The following is a 20207-nucleotide window of genomic DNA, read 5'->3' on the forward strand; positions in this document are numbered from 1 at the left end:
AATTCAAGTATAATTCACTATTTAGTTAGCTGTTTGTCATTTTTCACCAGTTACGATTTAAATAAAATAAATGCAGAAATAAAATTAGAATCTCTGAATACAGCTTGTACACAAAGCTGGCCCATGAGCACCATTATTCACTGCTGTCTATTATTCACCAGCTCCAGTAGAGGGCGCAATGTCAGCAGTAATGAGGAATCACTTTGTCCAATAATTCAAAAGATACAGCTAATCGTGTCAGTATTTAAAAGCAAAGCTGACACCTGAACTTGGATCTTAGCTGTGGTGGATTAGTGCACTAGATTGCTGCACCACCTGAACACCTTGAAAGTGTCTGTTTTAAATAGAAAAGATGATTTTTAAATAATAATTTTTACTTACATGCTATACACTGATCAGCCATAACATTAAAACCACCTCTTTATTTCTACACTCACTGTCCATTTTATCAGCTCCACAGTCTATCTGTTTCTCTGCAGACCTTTTTAACCTGCTTTCACCCTGTTATTTAATGGTCAGGACACCCACAGGACCACTACAGAGTAGGTATTATTTAGGTGGTGGATCATTCTCAGCACTGCAGTGACACTGACATGGTGGTGGTGTGTTAGTGTGTGTTGTGCTGGTATGAGTGGATCAGACACAGCAGCGCTGCTGGAGATTTTAAATACCGTGTCCACTCACTGTCCACTCTATTAGACACTCCTACCTAGTTAATCCACCTTGTAGATGTAAAGTCAGAGACGATCGCTCATCTTTTGCTGCCGTTTGAGTTGGTCATCTTCTAGACCTTCATCAGTGGTCACATCAGTGGTTGGTGGACTATTCTCAATCCAGCCGGGACAGTGAGGTGTTTAAAAACTCCATCAGCATTGCTGTGTCTTATCCACTCATACCAGCACAACACACACTAACACACCACCACCATGTCAGTGTCACTGCAGTGCTGAGAATGATCCACCACCCAAATAATACCTGCTCTGTAGTGGTCCTGTGGGGGTCCTGACCATTGAAGAACAGCATGAAAGGGGGCTAACAAAGCATGCAGAGAAGCAGATGGACTACAGTCAGTAATTGTAGAGCTACAAAGTGCTTCTATATGGTAAGTGGAGATGAGAAAATGGACAGTGAGTGTAGAAACACTTGTTATGTTATGGCTGATCAGTGTATACTCCAAATAAGTCACCCAAAAGGAGTTTAGCGTTAAAAAATTAGCCTAGGGCTACATTACTGAAGTAAATCAGGTTTTTGGTAGAGAAGAAAGAATTTTACTGTTAATTAGCTCCATAATTTGGACCTGGTGTTGTACTGTCTGCCAGGTACACTAAGTGTAAAAAACACAGTATATATACACAGCATACAGTATATATACTAAATACAGTACTAAATGCAGTTCTCTTTACACATCATAGACTTTATTACTGAAATATGTTCTTATTTAAATAACACCTATTTGTAAAGTTGAAGTTACTGTAACTGGTTTCATGATGATTTGTGATGAATTTATTTGTCTCGTCTTGAACAAAATGTTTATAATACAGAGCCCAAATAAACAACATATTTTCAGAATCTAAGTCTGGACTGGTCTAACATGCTTTTGTGTGTAATTATGTGGTCCTTACAGTGGCTGAAGTTCAAGTCACCTTGGGCAGTCAGCAACTACAGCAGCTAATCCGGGTAACAGATTTCTAAAAGAACTGTCCTTTTTGCGATGACAAGCTCTGTCCACAGTAAAAGCCCCATTTCTCCCCTTTGTCTATTATCCAGTGTGGGGTGGCAGCCAATGGGTTGGACTAACGTGTGTGTAGGTGTGTGTGTGTGTGTTTGGGAAGTTAAAGACAGACTAGGATCTAAGCAGGTATAGCAGGATCTTTTGGTCAGTCTGGGTCATGATTACTGCCTGATGCATCGGAGCAAGAGTCAACGACTGTGAGGCAAAAGCACATAGATGTAGAATGATGAGGTGGTGGAAATGCTCAGAAAGCAGTTCTGAGGAGCCAAGATGCACGGTAAGATGTGATGCTTTAGAATGTGATGTGTAATTTCATTTCACTTCATTTATACCACTAATATTTTTTAAGCGTTTTGGATAGAGATGGTTTGACTTAAAGAACATGCACTGATAAGTCAGGTTCAATTCAGCACAAACTGTGGACCACTCATTTTTAAACCCACCTCAGGCTGCAGTAGAGTTACAGTGTATGTACAGTTCTGATCTTTCTGTTTCCTGTTTTTCAGCATTGTGATATCACAGGCTCCTCCAGGTTTCCTCAGAGAGTGTTTTGGGGCTGTCTCACTGCCTCTCTGTTGGTCATTATCATCACCCTCGTCGCCCTCATTATCGCTGGGAAGTTATCACTCCAGTCAGAGACACAGGTAAGAAACAGGTTTCAGCTGTAAACCAGCATTGTTAGTAAAATATATGAAAAAAGTTGCTTGAAGGAAGTTGGTAATGCGCTTTAATTTTCTCTGGCTGATTTGCACACTACAAATACATGTTTTCATTAATAGGGTCATTTTCATGAAATGGGTCAATTTGTTCTAAATTTCCTACTTTATACAAACATGTTTTTAATGCATTAAAATAAAACTCATTTTTAATTTCATTTTATTTTCAAGTACAAAAATGCTGGGTAGTGCGACTGAAAGCTGCATTATTTTTGCAACAATACAGTCAAAGTATTTATCAACCAACAGAAATATTGGTGTGATTTAAGGTTCACAATGAGCATGATAAAGAAGACCACAAGTGACTTTTGTATGTGGTCATTAGGTCAGTAGCCTACCACAAATATAAAACAAACTAAACTTTCCTTTGTTAAATTTGTGGTTATGGTAGTTCTGTTAATCATGTCGACTGGTTTGACTCAGTGATGTTAAAATGGTTTAAAATATTTTATAAATCATCTTTGTAATGTATATTGCAGTGAAAACATCACAAACATTCAATATGTTCTAAATAGTGTTAAATAACATCAAATTTATAACCTGTATTAAGGAACTGTTATGATTAATGTATTATTAATGATTAAGGAAATGTATGATTAATACTTTGTTTAAACTTTTTCTTCCAGCAAGGCAGTCTTTAGCAACTGTAACTGTACTTGTGGAAATGGTTCACTGTTAATAATAATAATAATAATAATAATAATAATAATAATAGGTTACACTTATATAGCGCCTTTAACCAAGGACACTTTACAGAGAAGATTCTATACAGGAAATAAAAAAAAGGCAAATAAAGAAGAAACAAAAGAAATCTATGTATATTGTAAGGACAATCATACAAAAACACAAATAAACATAATAGAAAAACAGACTATAAGGAGAGGGACTATGAAAAATGTTCTGAAGAAGAGCGGAGAGTAGGAGGGAGAGAATTCCAGAGGTGAGGGGAAGCACAGCTGAAAGACCGGCCACCCATAGTGGACAGTTAGTTGTGATATATGTTTTAATTACAATGTTTTAGCTATTTCAAACAATATGTGAATGAAATAAAGTTCCTTTTATTAGACCACCACTTGACAAATATTATTTGATAAATAAGGAATTACGTAAATTGAACTGAATTGGATTGCATTCATTTATTTCTAACTTCTTCTAGTTCCAGTTCCTGGGATTTTTAATGATTCATTCTTTACCAAGCAATTCTTTATTGGTTTCACATCATTTTTCATTTACTTTAAGCATAAGCTACAATAATTCAACCCCTCAAAACCTTTTACCTCATTATGCTAATCAACTTGATGTTATTCAACTTTTGCAGTTTTTTAAATTATATTTTATAATATTATTATATTATATATTTTATATTTATTATTTTTAAATATATTTAAAATTATTCTGTTTTTTTGCTAAAAAAACTTCAATACAGTCTTCATTGCAGGTCATCAGATTCATATCTCCCGACCATCCTGCCTCTCTGATCAATCAGTCTGCATTTGTGGACAGACACAACAACATAGTGACTTACTCCGTCACTTCTCATGCCAACCACACGTCTACAGTGCTTTTTGACATTAAACATGTAAGATCTTTTTCTTTCTACATTTATGTCATTTAGTGGATGCTTTTATCCAAAGTGACCAAATACAATGCAGGCAATTGAGGGTTGTGGGCCCAACAGTGGCAACTTAAGAGGTGGGACTTGAACCAGTGGTCTCTCTTTTAAGAAGCCTTCTCTCATGGTTTCTTCACTGTAATACTTAAGTATAGTTTTTTGCCACTGTTGGCCATGTCTTGCTCATCAGGTTTTTTTGGAATCGCTAAAGTTGCTTTGTCATGATATCCAATGTAATGAGGGCTATTCAAATAAATTGGACTCTACTTGACCTATTTTTATAACTAATCCAGTATCTTATCTGCTGAGATAACCCCATTTCTGTCTGCTTTACAACTTGTTATAGTAAAAGCAGTGATCTAATCACTAATTTTATCTATTCAGGGGTTAATTTGTTACAAGCCTGACAATCAGGATAGCTGCTTTCTTCGCCAAATGGAGATGTCTGATTATGAAGACATGCACACTCTCCTGAACGTGTCAGAGCAAAAGGTAACAATATTTAAATATTAATACCACCTCAATTAAAATATCAAAGGCATTTGTAACTCATATGCAAAAAACTCCACATGATCTTATGTAACTAATGTTTGAAATTAGTGAAATAAGTTCCACAACGCAGGTTGGCAGGTTTGCTGACACTTGAACACTTGAGCACCACCCTCAGTGTTCCTGTGCTGATTAGAGAGCTCTTTTGGCTGCTTTCTACTTTGCAACTCCAGAAAGGAAGCAACGGACCGCACAGGTACAGGGGAGCTCGGCCAAGCTGCTTCTGAATTCCGCAGCACATCTGATCTACCCTGCACGGATCCCGTTACAGGATGGGAGCACAGAGTGCACAATGGCCGCTCTGTTGCTTTTTTCTTCTTATAAGTCACTAGTGGGGGGAAAAGAGCACCCTTCCGTTAACAGGTCAGAGACTTGTGGTGGACATACTTCTCTCAGCACTTAACAAGCTGTTCCTGTCGTGGGTTATGATCCACACATAATGAGTGGCTTGTTACACTTGACTGGAAATGCATTATTGTGAAGGGGGAAACGTTTAAAATCACACAGTGAGGTAGTTTTTCAATCTACCTCATAAAATAACCTTACATTAGGATTATTTATTATTATTCTTTTTGGACACTGATGTATACACAAAATAATGTGCAGAAATATCTAGTACAGTGAGGGTGCAGGTATAGAAATAATAAAATAATCTACCTGGTTATAAAACATTGTAGCCCCATGTACTAACAGAAATGCTATACATACTATAGACCTTTGACAAAATCATTCATCGTTTACTACACATCTGCAGTCATACCAGTCATTATCTGTATTCTGAAAGAAAATCTAAGTTGCATTGCAATGTGCAACAACTCCAGAGTGTGGAATGAAGCCAAGATCAGTGCAACTGCACTTATGGCAAGAAGAATTTACTGATTTAAAATGTATTTAAGGGCGGCACGGTGGCTAAGTGGGTAGCACTGCCACCTCACAGCAAGAAGGTCCTGGGTTCGATCCCCTGGTGGGGCAGTCCGGGTCCTTTCTGTGTGGAGTTTGCATGTTCTCCACGTGTCTGTGTGGGTTTACTCCGGGTGCTCTGGTTTTCTCCTACAGTCCAAAGACGTGCAAGTGAGGTGAATTGGAGATACAAAATTGTCCATGACTGTGTTCAATATAACCTTGTGAACTGATGAATCTTGTGTAATGAGTAACTACCGTTTCTGTCATGAATGTAACCAAAGTGTAAAACATGACATTAAAATCCTAATAAACAAACATAAATGTATTTAAAGATGCAAGGAAATAAAGAAGCGTCAACAATTAAACTCAGGTCCCCAGGACCCATGTTTCTGTGTGCCACCCACACCAAATGTCAGATTGATTTTACAGGCATATTTACAAGTCTTAACAAAGCTGCTTCTTTGTAATTTTATACCTTATAAGGTTACAGCAACAAATAATTTTATTTCAGTCACCTACACTATTTTTATTATTATTTTTATTAATATTTCTTCTAGAACAAAAGTTTAATTTTTGAAAAAGATTTAGTCCTACAGATCGAGTTAAGTTTCCAAACTTCGAGTGCCCCTTTATTAAGTATATTTTCTTTTCTCAGTGTAGGCTCGATGATTACAGATGGTTAGAGTTTAGATTAAAAACAAAGGCTCGTCAGAAGTAATGTAACTTTTTATATGACCTCTATGTGCCAATTATTTTTAGGTGACTCAGATCTGGCTGGTGGGCAACACGACTCAGAGACACACTGAGTTTTTAGGTGTGTTGTCAGGCCGTCGCGTGGAAGCTACAACATTGCAGCAACCTCTACAGACGCTCTGTCAGCACAGACCCGTGTACTGGACCAGGAGAGCTGACGGTGAGAAGTCCTAAGATTCTATCCTCCCACTAAAGCACACACTTCTCTTTTCTCTGCACCTTTTATACACTGTTTTCATTACACTGGATGGCTTTTTCTTTTAAATGTCATAAGACAGATCCCATTTCCAGAAAAGTACATTGCAAAATATTTCATTACTGAAACGAAATCAATAAAATTGGGACATAGGTGGCATGTTTACCACTGTGTTACATCACATTTCCTATTAATGACACTTTTTAATGGTTTGGTAAAATGAGGACACTAACTGTTGCAGTGCTGTTGCTTCTATTACACAACAAGTCATGTGCAGTGGTACACCATGTAAAGCTCTATAAAAAGCAAAGTGTGGCTGAGGAACAGAATCCAGCACTCATGACCTTTAGTACCCAACATCAGCCAGACTCGAAAAGTGTAGTGCGTTTCTGATTGCACCAGGCATTACTGAACTGATAAGAGCCGCACTGATCTCTTGCAGGTCCCAAAGAACGATTAATTTACTTCTGCATCGACATCTGCTTCCCCAACAACATCTGTGTGTCAGTGTGTTTCTACTACCTGCCAGAATGAGCCTTCGTTCAGAAAGTTAAGCGCACACAGGAAACCCATGTGGCCCCTGGTATGAAGGCACGTCACAGAAAGCCAACTGGAGGAGCCACACACAGATCACCGACACAGTAAACAGAACCGGCATATGTCATCTGCAACTGTCTGACGTTTCCAACATGTTTCTATTTTGCTTTTTGTATTTCTTGTAAACTGATGCAGATAAGTAACCAAAAGCACTGTTGAGTTTTAATAAAACATTTTTATTGACTCATTTCTTTAAGTGCATCATTTAAGTAGTAGAACTGTGTTTAAAGAATGCTCTATTTCTTTCTAGATCGTCTCTAGCTACAGACCTGAAGTGTGCACATGATTATGATAAACAATCATTTACATTTTTCTCTGTGCTGAAAACAGAACAGCCAGTGGAAGCCAACTTGTTTAATTGAATCAATATTTAATCAAAGAAAAGACAAACAATAAGCATATAGCTGTTTTCTAACAATAAAGGTCATAAAATGGGACAGACATGAGAGAAGCTCTTACCAGAGCTGTTCTTCTGTACTGCTTATCATTCTGAACTTTTTGGGTTTAATGTCCTGTTTCCCTGAATCCTAATCAGACCTACACCACTACACTGCCAACTTACAAAAAAACTATCAATTTAGTTTGAAAAAGGCCTTTTTAAATTATATTAGGAAATGTATTAAAAATACATCCGACAGAATTCAGGTAACAGGGAACTGTTTCATAATTCAAAATTCAACACAATTTGGTAGATCATTGGTTTTCTGACAGAGAATCCCCATAATTATATTAGTTTATCTTAAAATAAAGTAAAAATAAAGCATATACAAAGCACCAATCTACTGCAGGGCATGCACAATACTTATATTTGACACATCACACAAATGAGCTTGCTGATCTGGGTTCATGATAACTAATAATCAATATTCACAGACTAGGAATTAGGAATAGGCCTCATTTTAATAATAAAGGAATCTATAAGTGAATACCACTGTGGTAGATAGATGATAGCTGCCCACCACCACTGGCATGTCGAGCTCGTAAGTTTGAATCCCAGCTGTGGTATCGACCAACAAGGTGCCTATACACACGTGCGTGATTGGCAGTGTGTCTTTAAGGGGAGGGACACGGTCAAAGAAGGGTCTCTCATCGCTGCTGAAATTACGGTCTTTGCCAGCGGGTCGAGGCACTTGCACTGTGGGTGGCTGCAAAAGGAACTGATAAGTGGCTGTAAATGTGTTGAAGTTGCTACATGACAACCACAGACCTCTTCAGTTTGTGTGGGGGTAGCATCAGTGACGAGATACGTTCCAATTGGACCCTACTGATGAAAAAAGGAAAATTAATGAATAGAAAACAGTATACCTGGGCTGTTACTGGCAGACCCAGTCTTATAAGTCCTTGTGTTTTATTGGTATACTTCATATTTACAAAACTGCAGTTATATACAGATGTGTACAAGATCTGCACAGCAGTGTTGGTGGTGAGGGCAATTCAAATAACAAATCTTAGTGAATTGTTTTCATAATTTATTTACCACACGGATTATAAAATTTTATTGTACCGCGAACTCTGCACTTAAACATTTTTAATTACCCAATTTCTATATAAAATGTATAGACAATATTAAAGGGCTACAAAATTATTTGTACTTTACTACAAATCCTGACTCCATGGCATTACTGAAGGTGGCATTTTACTGCTATACATTTAGCAGGATTGTTTTATATTAAACATGCCCAACAAAACAATGCTACACTAAAAAGATGCTCAAATGATTTAGAAAGTCTTGCATGTGTCCTTATGTTCCACTTGAATACTGTTTAATGCATTTGATAAGTCACTAATGTTTATCTGGTGTGATGCCATTTCTATTAAACTTACAAATACAAGTACACAGTATAACATCAATTACAAATGATCACATTTATCATTAATTTGGTACCTGTGCAGCCCGGCGTACCAAACACTTGTGTGTACGAGCTAGACATTCTGTGTCATTCCGCTGTGGTGTAGGAAATCAGGCTAATGTAATCTGTAGTAGCTTTTGTTAAACACTCTCGTTCATTTTTCTGCTTTGAGATACGGTGGCAAGAATTTTCTTCCTGAATCAGCCGAGCACACTGTCATTAAAAGCCAAGCACACCACAGCTTTCTGATGGCCGCTGTACTCGCGCTTGATCTCCCCGGTCTCCACACACCACAGACGTGCCAGGTTATCTGAAGAGGCTACAAAGAAAGTAAAGAAAAGGGAAAATCAGTGCCAAATCTACAAAATAAAACAAGCTTAAGATGCTGAAATTCATTCGATTTTAAATTGTACTGGATGACAATGACAAGTCACAAAAATACAGGGTGAGTCAAAATGATGTTAACACTTGAATGGCAGAAACCATTTATTCACAAAACATACTTTAAACGTGTAAGATGATACAGGACAGTCCAGCCTGTTAGCCATCATGTTCAACACACAAAAACCAGCAAGCAACAGTACCATTTGAAGCCCGGACACACATTTCACAGGGAATAGATCCATTAGTGTTAACATAATTTTGACACATTTAATAATTTTTGGATTCAAACTTCTTGTTAATGATCGTAGAGTATAAAATATTTGTTTTATGGCAGAAAAAACATTAGACACATGAAAAATTAAGTACATTTAAACACAAGAGGGGAGGGCACTCCCTCGCGACTTCAACATGGTTCAATCCTCTGGGAAGCCTTTTATTGGAGTGTGTCTGTGGGAATTTGTACACATTCATTCAAAAAAGTATTTGTGAGGCCAGGCACTAATTATAAAAGCCTGACTTGCAGTCACTCCAGTTCATTCTAAAGGTGTTTTATAGGAGTGAGGTCAGGGCCCTCTCAGGCCAGTGGAGTTCCTCCGCACCAAACCTGTCAAACGATGTCTCTATGTAGTTTGTTTTTTGTTTAACAGTGGCACAGTTCTACTGGAACAGGCCAAAAAATTGGAACCAGATCATTTATTTTATACAACTAATAGCAACAAGTGTGGTTGTTGCCTGTGTAGTGCTTTGGTTACTATATTTTATTTAACATTTATTAAAAACAATTAAGCTAATAAAAATCCACAAAAAATTAAGCATTTAATGTAAGCTAACTGCTTCAGTGACTATTTTGAATAAACTGAATTAAGTTTAATATAAAACAGCTTTGATTATCTGTCTGCTATGCTTTGGCACCCTGTACAGGGTGTATTGCTTTCATGTGCCTAGCGTTTAGTGTTTCCTGGTCAGGATAAAGCAGTCATTAAAATGAATCTATGACTATGTGGATTATTAATGCAGTAGGTCATTTAAAATAGTTCACTTTCATCAACTGCTTTACCCTTGTCAGGGTCATGACAGGTCCGGTTTCACTGGGAAACACTGGGTAGGAATCCAATGCAGCACTTAGGCCACCCCTCCAGACATAGTCAATCACGTCTGTGTAAATAACTGGCCGGCCTACAGAACCACTGTGATTCTGCAGTCAATAGTTTTAGAACTGATGTCTAAAATTAGCCTTGAGTCTCTTTCATATGCTCACCTGTAACAATGTACTGCGAGTCTCCAGAGAAGGCACAGTCCCACATCCAGCCACGAGAGGTTTCTCCGGGATTGTTGCTCTTAATGCTCAGTTCTGTCATCAGAGAGAAGTTTGAGGTCCTCCAGATCTTACATGTTTGATCTGCTGAGCAGGTGGCCAGCAATCTACAGCAGAATCAAATGCAAGACAAATAGGTGGTCAGAACTTTGGTTGACCTTAGTGAAAATATGTTTAATGTTTGGGATATCAAGGCTGCACTTACGTGGAGTCAGGGCTAAATTTGCAGCGCAAAGAATAACGCTTGTGAGCAGGGATTTTGGTCTTGGGAATAAGCTGCGTAACCTCGTCACCAATTCCTCCAGCCATATTCCACACATAACAATTACCCTGAAATATTCGAATAAACTTTATTTAATACTGCTCTACTACGTCTAGTATTTATTTAAGAACAGCATGATTACAAGGCCACAAAGAAAGTAATTAATGCTACTGACCATGCTATTAACGGCGGCCATATAGCTGGCATCAGGATCAATATGAACCGAGTTAATAGACACATCCGGCTCTGGGATAAGCTGCTCATTATGGTCTGTTTTAAGATCCCAGATATGGATTACACCACTTTGGTCCCCAACAAACAATTCAGCCTGAAACAGAGCAAATAAAACATCCATGAATGATCCACAATCTCCATCCAGAGGATAAAACTAGGAAGCAGTCAGCAGATACTCTTACCTGGTTGGGATGAAGGCATACACAATTAATGGGTGCGTTGACCTGAAAGATCCTTTGGCACTGTAGATTTCTCGATCTAAAAAAATACAATACAATGTTGGTCATTATTAGTCAGAAACAGGAGTGAGTGAATGAGAGAGTTTTAGCATGTATAAAATATATAAAACAGTGGCATGTTTGTAGCACCGTAGATCCCAGATGCGTGCCATGCAGTCCTCTCCTCCAGTGTACATCCATCTGCCATCTTCATGGAAGCCGACCGACGTGATGTTTTTGCTAACGCCATCGTAATTGATTACAGGATTTGGATTGTTGGAGTTGAGGTCATACATGCGTATGTGCTGATATCCTGATACAAATAGAAGGAACAAAGACATCACATTGACATTGGGTAATCTGTTGCAAAGCTGCAAACCAATAATTAGCATTTTGTGTGCCTTTAATACCCGGTCAATGAGTGATTAACACAAGGTATCAGGTTGCGGGTGCTCAGCTAGACCTTAACATTTAGCCTAATCAGCAAACATATAATGTTATTAAAGAGTAAGGCTTAGACAATAAGAAGTATTTTTGCTCGTTTCTGGGCAAGTGGCAACAAGATGAGGTTTTCAGGCACTGCTCTTTGAGGGTAGTGCAAGCACTGTTGCAATGGAATCTCATATAGTTCTCTTTAGTTTTTTAAACAACTGCTTTCTGCTGATCAGGGTCCTGGTGGCCCCAGCACCACCTGGAAGCACTAAGCAAAAAGCGGAGAAATACCCAAGGTCTGTTTTTCTTTTTTTTCTTTCTATGTTTTAACCCTGCTTTTATTCTGGTCAGGGTTGAAGTGGGTCTGGCTGCTCCAGAATCAGTCCACTCTGCGATTCAGACCTCAGACAAGACACCAATCCATTGCTGGGCCTCGTGCCATCGCCTCCCTCAGACATAGCCAAACGTGTCTGTATGGAGACGCTTGACTGCCTGATAGCACCGCTGGGGATTTAAACCCTGGATCTTAGCGATAGTAGATTAACACAAATTACCACTCAATTAAATTTCTTAAAGTATGTGTTAACATCAACCTAGCAAACCTAATCTGTGATTTTTCACTCACCAGCAGCAGCGATCATGCTCCTATCAGGTGTTACTTCTAGAGAATTCACCTGCTGATCTCGCAGTTAAGTCACCATCAGTTTGTACTTCGTGCTTAGTCAAGCACATCAAGTCATGTTTTCACATTATCTCTTTAAAATCTACATACGTAACTTGTTTTATTCTGCGTGTTATTTACCTTGCTGTTCTACATGCTGTTCAGTCAATGATGTTGTCTGTTTTGAATTGTTTGTTTTTTTATTAAGATTTTAATGTCATGTTTTACACTTTAGTTACATTCATGACAGGAACGGTAGTTTATCAGTTCCCAAGTTTAATGTCAAACAGTTACAGACAATTTAGTATCTCCAATTCACCTCACTTGCATGTCTTTGGACTGTGGGAGGAAACCGGAGCTCCCGGAGGAAACCCATGCAGACACGGGGAGAACAGGCAAACTCCACACAGAAAGGACCTGGACCGCCCCACCTGGGGATCAAACCCAGGACCTTCTTGCTGTGAGGCAACAGTGGTACCCACTAAGCCACCGTGCCACCCCTGTTTTGAATTAATTAAATTAAAAATACCTCTTTTTACCGTGCTTCATAATTTTATGAGATTGTGTAGGCTAGTCAGTAATCAATTAGTACTGTTTACTTATATTTGTGTGTAATATATATATATATATAAATATATAAAACAATGCTGTTTATTTTTTAACACACTCCCCACCCAGAATGATATTTATACCAATTATTGTAAGCAGTTCATATTTTGAAATAAATGTTGGTTGAAAAAGTGATTCATTTGAACACAGTATCCCTTCACAGTCAGATTAACAATTCAAATTTTATAGTAATATCAACTCTTAGAGAAGAGTCACATCAATTTCACTTTTTTGTAAAACGCATTTGCATTTCAGGTAACCCCTCGTGAGGTCTGATCTTTAAGTACTACACGTGTGTACAGAAGTACTTCTCATCTGAAAGGATACAGAGTCCTGGTGCTGTACAGTTCTGGTGCAGACGCCACTGTGCGCCTGCCAGAACCTGACTGTGTGATCATATCCAGCTGTGGCCAGGATCACTGGATCACTCCCCACTGTGCTCTGGTTTACATTCATCGTGAACTTCGCAGTACTCAAAATTATCCTGGCACAAGGAGCTCTGAAAGCAGAAACACATTAAGAACAGTTAAAATCAATGATAGTGATCAGCACTGCTCTCATGATTCTTGTTTATGTGAACACAGTAGTGAGGAGAGAAGACTGGAACAGGACCTTTAGCAACCGAGCTAACAAAAAACAATCTAACTTACAGTTACTATTCATCACATTTGTATCAATCGTAAACGTAAATCTATCTTACCTCCTAGCAGATGCACGACCGATCCCGACTGAATAACAAAGCAATGAGTCGATTTTAAGTTACCAAATCCACATTATTTACATGGACGACAACTTCAGTCGGATCGTTTTACCTAAAGCATCCCCACTGAAACACCAAAACGATTAATGGTTCCGCCTTAGCAAAGAACAGGCAAAGCGAGTTACCTTCAAATGTGTTTATTTGTTCGATATAATCATTCAAAACGAACCTTTAACTTAATAGTGACACGCACGAATAATTACACGCAAATTACCAACATTTTAAATACAATTTTGACTTGGTTAATTTGAACAGCAACTACATTTAATTTTAGATTAGTAAAACATTAGATTAGATTTAGCTGGTCAGTGCAGACATGCTTTGCTTCACTTCCACTGGATCAGCAAGTGTACAGGACAGGATACACGCCCTCATGCCACTCACGTTTTTAGATGATGCATAAACCTGAAATAACAAATATAAATAATAAAAAACACATTCTTTTAATTAAAATAGCCAAAATGTACAAACATTTTGGTAACACAATTTAGAACTCGTTTACAAACTCTATTTACAACTCCAATAATTGTGAGGTAAAAAAAAAAAGATGTTAAACCTTAAGATAGATTTTGCATCTTTCCAGAAGAAACCTCCACTTCATGGACGTCCGTTCAGACTCAGGGAGGCACACAAACTCCTCAGACTAAAATGACAGCAAAGTTTGCTTGAGCAAGCAAATCTCTCTAAATCACATAAATCACATATACAATTGTATACCCAGAAAGTAATAAGTATGGTAGGGGAGCTTCCAAAATAATCAGTCTGGGCAATAATGAGTCTGAGCTTTGGCTGGGACATTCAAGAGCGTTCAGACACTTGCCCCAAAGCCACTCCAGCGTTGTTTTCCTGTATGCTTCAGATCACTGTCATGTTAAAAGGTAAAATGTTGCCCCAGTCTAAGCTGGTTACACATTAAAACCTGGTATTTTACTAATTAAATTATAATATTATAATATTTTGTTTATGCATTTTCTCCCCTTTTTCTCCCTTTTTAGCGCGTCCAATTGCCTGATTGCATAAACAATTCCTCTCCACCAATGCCGATCCCCGCTCTGATTGAGGAGAATGAAGCTAACCCATGCCCCCTCCGACACGTGGGCAGCATGCCGTATGCATCTTGTGTGCAGCTCAGCACTGTGTATGGAGAGACACACTCTGAGAGCTCTCATCTCAGCTCTGTGCAGGCGCCATCAATCAGCCAGCAGAGGTCGTAATTGCACCAGTCATGAGAGAGAGACCCTATCCGGCTTAATGCCACCCATATCTGAACAACAGGCCAATCGTTGTTTATGTGGCTGCTCAGCCCAGTCGGCAGGCAGAGCTGAGACTCGATACGATGTATTCGAGATCCCAGCTCTGGTTCCAGAGTGTGTTTTTACCGCTGCGCCACCTGAGCGGCCCGATAATTATAATTGTTTAAGTGTAATATTGACTATGATGATGAAAGTTATAATGTGTAAATACAGCTGGAAAAAGACTTTCATTTTCATGGTATAATATGACAAAAGGCATGGATACCCCACATATAAAGTTTATACATTTAAGATGATTTGGTTGTTGGTACTCACAGTACACCCCAGTGTTTTCTCAGCAACAGTGCCTCCTAAGCTGCAGCCCTGCAATGTTCCTGTGTGATCACTGATATCCACCAGCAGATCGAAAGCTGCAGTTACTTCCTGTCCTTGTCCTTGGTTTGGACAGGCTGTGTTGGTGCAGACCTCAATCTCCTCACTGACACGATATTTGCATCGATCACTATGTAATAAAGACATCCACTCAGAATTCATCTTATTATGTGAAACACTAAAGCCACATATCAAAAACTTGTCTGTTTAAATAATGAACAACTTGGACCTACCACCTGCTGCGAATAATCTTGGAAATACCAGAGTCTAATGCTAGAGTTGTGATGAATCCATAAACCATACCATAAAGAGCTTCAGAGCTTTCCTGGACTTTAGCTTTAATCTGACTTACTGTCAGTACCTCACTAATAGAGTCCACTAAAAACGAAATATTTAATGTCTTTAGGATATCATGATATTATTAATTACATAATCAAAAGAAAGGTAAAAATAGTATACTTTATTTGTATTATTCTATACATACAAGGCACATTATGTTCCACTTCTACATCTGGCTCATCTAGTAGTTCAATTTCGGATAATTCCTTGGCATAACTGAAAAGCTGGTTGGCTTCCAGTGTGTCTAGACATTAAAAAGACCAAACTTTAGATGAACTCTGGTTTTAATTACATTATATCCTGATGAAAACTGCTTAAATAAACAAACAAAATCATTATCCCTACCAGGGTTGACAGTAATGATTGTTTTTGATGTGGATGTTGCCACCATAGAGTTGCGAAAAGTGTCAAAGCTGATGCGAGCATCCACTATGAAGAGAACTACAAGCAAATACATTTATCACCATCTTTCCAATTATTTATCTTCAGTACTCACTTCTTTTAGATCTGAGTAGGGTTCAGATAGGTCCGCATCCTGAAAACACTGGATGCAAAGCAGAATGAAAGGGTTTATCTTTAATTGATTATTATACCTGTCTCCCGTGGTGGCAGGGTCTGTACAAACTGAATAGCTTCTCGATCCCAGCTAAGGATGAAATCATTTGTAGCAATAAGCATTACGTCAAAGAAAAATATACAAATTGCTACTGTGCATCATACAGACATACCAAATGAAAGGAAATGATGTCAATGTCTCATCGAAGAGTTTCATTTCTAGCTTTTGACCTTTTCGTCCATCCGAAGTATTGAAGCACTTTGGCTCTCCTATCTTTGTAAATGAATTACAACACATCACAAAAAAAATGATAAGAATTTTATTAATACATCTAATTAACTATTAGTTCTTTTTGTGAGCAATACATACTGATCGCACAGCAGCTAAAATGTTGATAAAGTTTCCATCTAGAGTTTGACCATTTGCAGTGATGTCTCCCAGTGAGTAAAAGTCCCTCGAGTCCTTTACTGGTATGTGGAAAAAAGAAAGCAGCCTGCGCTCCGTGTCCAAATCAGAACACATCTGAATCGCTGAGTGAGCTTCTGTCACCAGCAGTCTGTAAAAACTGTTTTAAAAACAATAAAGCCAGAATCTTCAGTGGATATGTAGTGGATTTAACAAAAAAATTGATCTGTTATCATGTAATCATTTCAAAAGAGAAATAAAAACCAACCATAATGTATAATATGGACAGAATTAAAAGCATCCTTAACTAATATTCGGTTGTACAACCTTTGGCAACAATGAGCTTCTTGCACCTATCTGCTGGTAGTTTATTTAACCATTACTGCAGTTTTCTCATTCTTTTGAATATTCACAGGGTTTCTTTTCCAAATAACATATTTTAGTTCATTTTTTCTACTTAGCAAGTAAACAGAGGCTCAAACTTATGGATCAAACCTAGGTCAATAGGATTGCTTTAGGTCTCGCTGTGTCCCCTTAGTCAGCTCTAAAGCTAGACCTTCAAATGTATCTTGTATACAAAGTGCCAAAGCTTTTTTGGATGTCTACATACAGCCCTGTCTGGGTTGTGGAGACACCACAACAAATTGACATCCTGTCCTGTGTGTGTTACTGCACTGCACCCAGTGATTACTGAACAAACCAAACCCACCATGACCCCCCATGGAAAAGCTGTGGTAATACATGAAAATAAAATATATGGAAGATTTTACCTTGGGGTTGTAGGACAGAATCTGTCCTCTTTCTCAGGATCTTTAGTAACAACAAGGGGGTTTTCAATGACAACTGAAAAGCAAAAGACATTTTGAAGTCTGAACAATAAAGTGTGCAGAAATGCATAAAACAATTTTCATTATAGCTGTTGTAAGTTGTTTCTTACCACAGTCTCCAATCTTGACTCGACTACTAAGTCCCAGAATGTAATCCTCAGTGCCCCAAGAAGATACATTAATAAAATGGTCTGGTGAATCTTTCACTGTGAAGCTGAACGTGTATCGTTCTGAGCCAACATCTGGAAACAAAGAGCAATTTTACTGTAAAATAATCATAGGCTTTTAATTTAATTGTAAAGTGGAGAATGCATTACTTGATATATTAACCTCACCAGTCACAATTATGGCCTGAATTCGAAATTGTAAAGCTCTAAAGAAAGGGTTTGAGATCTTGTACTAAAGTTATACTGTATGTATTATAGGATGTCTTGATTTCAGAATAACTTTCATATGGAGCAACTGGACACATGATGAGCCAGTCATTTACTGACACAACCTCTGAGAATGAGGCTGTCTAATGAGCACAATTAATGTCTGGCAAAGATGGTAAAAATAGGTGAGATTAAATGGGTGAAGCATTAAAATCAGAACTAATTTAAAGAGTGTATAGATGTTTTCACACCCAAAAAGTCTAAAATAAAGGCATGAATATGTTAATAAATCATATATGTGGTTACTTTTTCTGTCAGGAAATCCCCTTGCATCAGTCTTTCCAATAATAATCCCAACCACAGACTAAAGGGAAGAGAATACTTTTATTAGTAAACAATCAAAGGCATTACATTTCAGTATATATTAATATATTTTTTTAATATTTGCCTTGTTTTCGCCTCTTAGTTTTGGCTAAATAAATCAAGCCTTGGGCAGCACTGTAATGCAACTGGTAGAATGGGTGTTGAAGAGCAACATGTGACCCGGGGAAGGGATTTTGCATGTTCTCACTGTAAGTGTGTAATTCCTATTTATAATCACCTCACACTCCCTAGGTGTGAGTAAATGTGTGTGTGGTACCTTGCAACAAAGTGCCACCCTCTTCAATTTCTTGGAAGGGCCTGTGTTTCTGGGTGGCATCAGACCCTGACTTGTGGTTAGTAAACATGAATGAATGAATGAATGAATGAATGAATACAAATTTCAGTTAACCATGGTTGACCACATGGTTTCCAAATGACCACAAACACCACCAACTAGCGTGGTAGCGTGGCCGAGCGGTCTAAGGCGCTGGATTAAGGCTCCAGTCTCTTCGGGGGCGTTAGTTCGAATCCCACCGCTGCCAACTTAAGTGTTTGTAGATGTAAAAAGCAGACTCACCGGGTGTGTGATGTTTGGGCTTAAGTCAGCAATTGAGACACAGTTTTGTAAAGATGTATGTGCCATTTTCCAACCTGCGATAATTAATAAAGACAAACGTTACTGGGGTCCGTTAGCAATAAAGCTAGCAAACTTGTTATAAAAACGTGTTTATATTCGATAGGTTTGGCTCTCTCGCGTTTTAGGTAAGCTCCTTAATGTACGTTCATACCACAAAATGTGAACAAATCAAACGTGTCAAGGTGAATTTAAAGCAGTAAATAAGTTAAAGTTGTAATATTAGCGGTGAAGCTCTGAGGTAAAAACAAACTCACCGGTTACTGAGCGCGCGCGAGTCACTGACAGCAGCGCGAGACTCTCATTCAATCAGTGTTAATGTGAGATGCTTAACTGTCACAGTTACTCCAAAATATACGTTTTAAAAACGTGTTTAAGTAAACTTTCATCAACATATACAGTACAGGCCAAAAGTTTGGACACACCTTCTCATTCCTGTGGTTTTTCTTGATTTTTTTCTAATTTTCTACATTGTAGATTAATACTAAAGACATCCAAACTATGAAGGAACACATATGGAATTATGTAGTAAACAAAAAAGTGTTAAACAAACCAGAATATGTTTTATATTTTAGATTCTTCAAAGTAGCTATCTTTTGCTTTAATGACAGATTTGCACACTCTTTGAAATTTTCTCAACCAGCTTAATTAGGTTTCCACCTGGAATGGTTTTCAATGAATGTTTGTGCCTTGTCTAGAGTGAATTTTTGGAATTTGTTGCTTTTTTAATGTGTTTGAGACCATCAGTTGGGTTGTGCAGAGGTAGAGTTGGTAAAATATAAAACATATTCTGGTTTGTTTAACACTTTTTGGTTCACTACATAATTCTTCATAGTTTGGATGTCTTCAGTATTAATCTACAATGTAGAAAATAAAAATAATCAAGAAAAAACATTGAAGAGAAGGTGTGTCCAAACTTTTGGCTGGTGTGTCCAAACTTTTGGCCTGTACTGTATATTTGTTTAATATAAACGCAGTGTTATTTGGTTAATCACTATTTTGCAGGTTTTGTTAAGGACTGGAAATCTGTTGGCAGGTACCCACTGAACCTGCAGCATCACCTGCTATACCAACTATACATGAGTAACACATTTAATACTTTGGCTCAGTTATTTTTTAATTCAACTGTTTAATAATGTCGCCCTCAAACACTTTAGAAAAAGCTCCTTCTGATTCACTGTGATTACCATTTGTTTGAAATCTTTAGACCAATGACAGTTTTTTTTTATAATACAATCAGATGCAATTTGCACAAGAACATTCTTTTTATTTGCCATATAAAATATCATTTTCAATCCTAT

At 37.9% G+C, this 20207-nt stretch overlaps 3 protein-coding genes and 1 non-coding gene across 4 annotated transcripts; 2 read left to right on the forward strand and 2 right to left on the reverse strand.

Moving 5' to 3' along the window:
• Positions 1-1958: 1958 nt before the first annotated feature.
• On the forward strand, positions 1959-7246 carry bricd5 (BRICHOS domain containing 5). Its single transcript, XM_063003961.1, has 6 exons — positions 1959-2009; positions 2239-2376; positions 3887-4027; positions 4445-4552; positions 6272-6425; positions 6904-7246. Exons 1-6 carry the CDS (start codon positions 1959-1961, stop codon positions 6993-6995), a joined length of 684 nt encoding a protein of 227 aa, XP_062860031.1. The 3' UTR covers positions 6996-7246.
• Positions 7247-7408: 162 nt separating this feature from the next.
• Positions 7409-13815, reverse strand: mlst8 (MTOR associated protein, LST8 homolog (S. cerevisiae)). The gene is made up of 9 exons (XM_063003163.1): positions 13724-13815; positions 13351-13522; positions 12379-12430; positions 11472-11634; positions 11286-11361; positions 11045-11197; positions 10813-10937; positions 10551-10714; positions 7409-9227 (listed from the first exon to the last, which is right to left on the reverse strand). Exons 2-9 carry the CDS (start codon positions 13477-13479, stop codon positions 9109-9111), a joined length of 981 nt encoding a protein of 326 aa, XP_062859233.1. The 5' UTR covers positions 13480-13522; positions 13724-13815; the 3' UTR covers positions 7409-9108.
• An 89-nt stretch (positions 13816-13904) lies between these two features.
• meiob (meiosis specific with OB-fold) lies at positions 13905-19183 on the reverse strand. The gene is made up of 14 exons (XM_063003817.1): positions 19164-19183; positions 18850-18923; positions 18216-18273; positions 17646-17777; positions 17479-17551; positions 16673-16868; positions 16476-16576; positions 16341-16393; positions 16093-16188; positions 15893-15991; positions 15642-15786; positions 15352-15538; positions 14340-14426; positions 13905-14188 (listed from the first exon to the last, which is right to left on the reverse strand). Exons 2-14 carry the CDS (start codon positions 18913-18915, stop codon positions 14081-14083), a joined length of 1401 nt encoding a protein of 466 aa, XP_062859887.1. The 5' UTR covers positions 18916-18923; positions 19164-19183; the 3' UTR covers positions 13905-14080.
• Positions 18733-18814, forward strand: trnal-aag (transfer RNA leucine (anticodon AAG)). Its single transcript has one exon. It is a non-coding gene; the product is annotated as a tRNA-Leu (tRNA).
• Positions 19184-20207: the final 1024 nt, after the last annotated feature.

The sequence above is a fragment of the Trichomycterus rosablanca genome, chromosome 10 (genome assembly GCF_030014385.1).
Source record: "Trichomycterus rosablanca isolate fTriRos1 chromosome 10, fTriRos1.hap1, whole genome shotgun sequence".
NCBI classification, from domain to species: Eukaryota; Metazoa; Chordata; class Actinopteri; order Siluriformes; family Trichomycteridae; genus Trichomycterus; species Trichomycterus rosablanca.